General features: G+C 49.6%; 1 protein-coding gene across 1 annotated transcript; it reads left to right on the top strand.

Moving 5' to 3' along the window:
- Positions 1 to 1,646: 1,646 nt before the first annotated feature.
- Positions 1,647 to 4,137, top strand: C20H8orf48 (chromosome 20 C8orf48 homolog). Its single transcript, XM_090353988.1, has 2 exons — positions 1,647 to 1,755; positions 3,193 to 4,137. The coding sequence occupies exons 1-2, from the start codon at positions 1,647 to 1,649 to the stop codon at positions 3,888 to 3,890; spliced, it is 807 nt and encodes a 268-aa protein (XP_090210114.1). The 3' UTR covers positions 3,891 to 4,137.
- The last annotated feature ends 364 nt before the right edge of the window (positions 4,138 to 4,501 follow it).

Consider the following 4,501-nt stretch of genomic DNA (forward strand, 5'->3'; position numbering starts at 1 on the left):
TTTGTGGCAGAGCTGAAAGAGGATATGATTTATAATAGAGTGATACTTCTATGATTAAAATCAAGTGTGGACCTTCATTGTCTATGAATACAGCTTGGTGATGATTAGTACTGTTGTTAACGGTTTAATATTAAACTGTCTTCTGGGTTTTCCTACTTATTACAAATAAATTGATTAATTATATAATTTCTTATACAAATTTGATTGGCTTCTAGGAAAAAGTTGTATATATTTTAATCAAGAGAAATTTATGTCACTATTATAAAAGCAAAGGAAAGATAACTCTAGATATTCAGCATATTAAGAGATCTAATTGTACTTGAACGACACAGTTCTGTTGTTCAAAATTATGGAAGAAATGCAGTTATAATACACTGTATGTGTGAAAACGTATTCAAGCGCTGTAAAATAAATATCCTGAAAGAATGAGCCCTGCCTGTTAGAAATTATATGAAACTACCCACAATTACCTTCTACTTCTATTTTTAATTTTTTGTTGGTGGTGCTGGTGGTCATGGGGCTTGAACTCTGTTGCTAGAGCTCTACCACTTGATCCACAGCTCTACTTCCTCTACTACTTCTTTATAAAGAGTAATACTACATGACAAAATAAGATTTAGGTTGAAAAAAATTTTGGAATCTTATCCTCAATATGTAGCTGGCTCCAACTGGCGGAATTCCTTTGTACATTTGACTGCCAAAGTGAATATTTGGGGAATATTGAATATATATCTTGACCTGAACAATATCCCATTTAGAGAGGAGGAGTAGGTGTTGGAGAGAGGACATCCATTCTTTTGAAACTACATCAGCTATTGACTAAGACCTAAACTCAAGTATTATTTATTAAAAGCTAGGACAAGTCCCTGTCCGGAATTAGTTTTTTATGTTTTCTGAGGTGGTGCTCATGGAAGTTTCCATAATCAGCTCATTCACTCGGCAGATTTACTCAACCTTGGCAGGACTCCAGTGACCCTGGGCCTGGGGTGGTCACGGTTTCTGCTGTCATCCTCTAAGACACAGCAGCCTTGCCGGAGAGTCTAAGTCAGGCTGCGAGGCACTGGAGGGAGGCAGGCAGGAGGCCCTAGCGCCACTCCTGTGGACTGAGGGGAGGGGAAAGGGCACTGAGGAGACCCTCAGGGGCTGGGACACCAGGGCGCGGTTATCACGAGGCCTCACAGAAGGGCTTTCCGCGGTGTGGCGTTAACTCGGGTGGTGAGACTGACCAGCACATTCTCCTTTGCTTGTGACCTTCCAGCCTGCGCTCTTGGCCACGGGCCACTCGTCTCCACGGCGCTCACGCACGGGTTCCACTCCTGAAGTGACTGAACGCGCGCGCGCGGGAACCGGGAGCCCCAGGGAGCCGCCCAGCGGAGGAAAGGGCGGGACACCGGGCGCCGCACTGCGCATGCTCAGCCGCCGTTGCCCTGGCAGCCGGAGGGCGTCACCCGGAAGAACAACTCCCGGAACCCCTGTGGGCGCCCACACGGAGGGAGCCCGTGGATTACCGATCGCCGGTTCCAGAGCCAGTCTTCGCCGCAGCAAGACGAGGAGCTGCGTGTGACGCCCCGCCACGGTCACCGGCCTGCCCCAAAGCTCGGGGATTCAGAAGCAGGGCAAGAACTGGACCAAAGGACCCAAGGGGTATGGCACAACTTTCTGAGGAGGCTTTCGGGCCCCTTACTGATGAGGTACCGAGGTCCGGTTCCCCCGGTCCCCGTGGGGGACAGCCGGCGTCCAGTTTACCCGGCTCCCGTGGGGGACAGCACTCCCCCAGTTCACCTGGCTCCCGTGGGGGACAGCCGGCGTCCAGTTTACCCGGCTCCCGTGGGGGACAGCAGGCGTCCAGTTCACCTGGCTCCCGTGAGGGACACCAGGCGTCCAGTTCACCCGGCTCCCGTGGGGGACAGCAGGCGTCCAGTTCACCCGGCTCCCGTGGGGGACAGCAGGCGTCCAGTTCACCCGGCTCCCGTGGGGGACAGCAGGCGTCCAGTTCAACTGTCTCCCGTGGGGGACAGCAGGCGTCCAGTTCACCTGGCTCCCGTGGGGGACAGCAGGCGTCCAGTTCACCTGGCTCCCGTGGGGGACAGCAGGCGTCCAGCTCACCTGGCTCCCGTGGAGGACAGCAGACACCCAGTTTAATCAGCACCTATGAGGTTCAGCACTCCCCCAGTTCACCTGGCTCCCGTGGGGGACAGCAGACGTCCAGTTCAATCAGCACCTATGAGGTTCAGCACTCCCCCAATTCACCTGGCTCCCGTGGGGGACAGCAGACGTCCAGTTCAATCAGCACCTATGAGGTTCAGCACTCCCCCAATTCACCTGGCTCCCGTGGGGGACAGCAGGTGTCCATTTCAATCAGCACCTATGAGGTTCAGCACTCCCCCAATTCACCTGGCTCCCGTGGGGGACAGCAGACGTCCAGTTCACCTGGCTCCCGTGGAGGACAGCAGACAACCAGTTTAATCAGCACCTATGAGGTTCAGCACTCCCCCAATTCACCTGGCTCCCGTGGGGGACAGCAGGTGTCCAGTTCAATCAGCACCTATGAGGTTCAGCACTCCCCCAATTCACCTGGCTCCCGGGGGGGACAGCAGACGTCCAGTTCAATCAGCTCCCATGAGGTTCCACAACCTCCCAGTTCACCCGGCTCTCGTGGGGGACAGCAGGCGTCCAGTTCAATCACCTATGAGGTTCAGTACTCCCTCAGTTCACCTAGCTCCCGTGGGGGACAGCACACATCCAGTTCAATCAGCTCTTATGAGGTTCCACAACTTCCTAGTTCACCTGGCTCTGGTGGGGGACAACAGGCGTCCAGTTCACTCAGTTCCCATGGGGGACAGCAGACCTCCAGTTCAATCAGCTCCTATGTAGTTCAGCAGTCCCCCAGTTCAACCAGCTCCCATGGAGGACAGCACACACTGTACAGTTCAATCACCTCCTATGAGGTTCAGCAATCCCCCAGTTCACTCGGTTCCCATGGGGGACAGCAAACGTCCAGTTCAATCAGCTCCTATGAGGTTCAGCAATCCCCCAGTTCACCCAGCTCCCATGGAGGACAGCACATATACAGTTCAATCAGTTCCCATGGGGGAAAGCAGTCCTCTAGTTCAATCAGCTCCTATGAGGTTCAGCAATCCCCCAATTCACCCGGCTCTGGAGGGGGACAGCAACTCTGGTCCATTGCCTCAGAACTAGAAAGTGAAGAGCTGATTATCAGCTTGGAAGAAGGAGATGAGCAGTCGGAGCTTTCTGTTTCCAAAATTCACGAAAACAGGTTGAGTAAGAAGTGGATCAAACACCTCCACAGCAAGCAAACAAACTCTGAAAAGTGCCAACCAGTTAGTAAACTTCCAACTGAAATCCCCCAGGTATCTGTTGAAGAATTAAATGCCCTTCAGTCTTTTTGTACTAATAAGGTCAACTTGCTTCATCATAGAGTGGGCTCAAAATCCAAGAGAACTAGCAGGCATCAAAAGCCTCCAGTTACATTGCATGCAGAGGCTGCAGAGGTTGACACGGTAAGTTGTATTGTACCAGATGAACTTTTAAACAGAATCTATTTTAAAAACACGGAAGCAACTCTAAAACAAATAGCAGCAGTTAAGCAGCACAGTCCTTCTCAGTGCCCCCATTGCTACAGCAAAAGAGCAGAGCTGGCTCAATCAGCCTTCCTAAGACAAAAGAAGACTTTACTGGAAACGCTGCTACTCCAAGAGAAAATAGATGAACAGCTTCATACCACAGACTTTCTCACCCGTGTTAGAGATGCTCATCAGGCCCTTCCGAGGCTTTCAGATGATCCTAGATTAATTTGGAAAAAACTGACTGAGAAAATTCCCAGTGGATACTGTGGTTTTGAAAAGTCAGATACAAAGCAGAAGGTGTAAGCAAGTTGGCAATAGAGCTCTTGATTCACTGTTTCTTCATCACTTAACTTCTCAATTCTCTTAACTAAGCTGGAGATGACCATTATTAACAGTAAGCAGTGATGTCCCTGCTGTATATGTAAGTGAGGGTCATCATCTCTGCAGTCAACTCAGAAACTAATGAAAGATTGTTATTCTTCTGAGATGCTAGCAGATCTGAGGTGTTAGGAACTTTCTATCTAATCCTTTTCTGTTTGTTTTAGATACAGAAGGCAGTGTTGTGGTTGGAATAGTTATAAAGCTCTTCTGATACAGGAAAGCAGGAGCGTGATATTGATGACTTGAACTAGAGTGTGGCCAGAACATAGAAAATGGAGTTCAACTGTGCAACAGATTCTCAGGAAAAGTAATTGACTGTCTTGGTGATGAAATGACTATCATGTCTTAATAAAGGATAATTGGTAACAGTGTTAGTAAGGTTCTGACTTGTGCTCCTGGATGAATGATCATTTCAATAAGATATACATCACTGCAAATCATGAGATAGGCATGCCATTCCATTACTTAGGAAACCGACATGAGAGGATGAATACCTTTATCCCAGTCTGGACTACATAGACAATGCATGAGAC

Source organism: Megascapheus bottae, chromosome 20 (assembly GCF_031878675.1).
Source record: "Megascapheus bottae isolate mThoBot1 chromosome 20, mThoBot2.hap1, whole genome shotgun sequence".
Lineage (NCBI taxonomy): Eukaryota > Metazoa > Chordata > Mammalia > Rodentia > Geomyidae > Megascapheus > Megascapheus bottae.

Bases quoted from the DNA above. Each gene is read 5' to 3' on its own strand.
- C20H8orf48 (XM_090353988.1), top strand. From the start codon at position 1,647: ATGGCACAACTTTCTGAGGAGGCTTTCGGGCCCCTTACTGATGAGGTA. The intron at 1,756-3,192 runs GTGGGGGACAGC...CCATTGCCTCAG, and splicing joins GTCCAGTTTACCCGGCTCCC to AACTAGAAAGTGAAGAGCTG.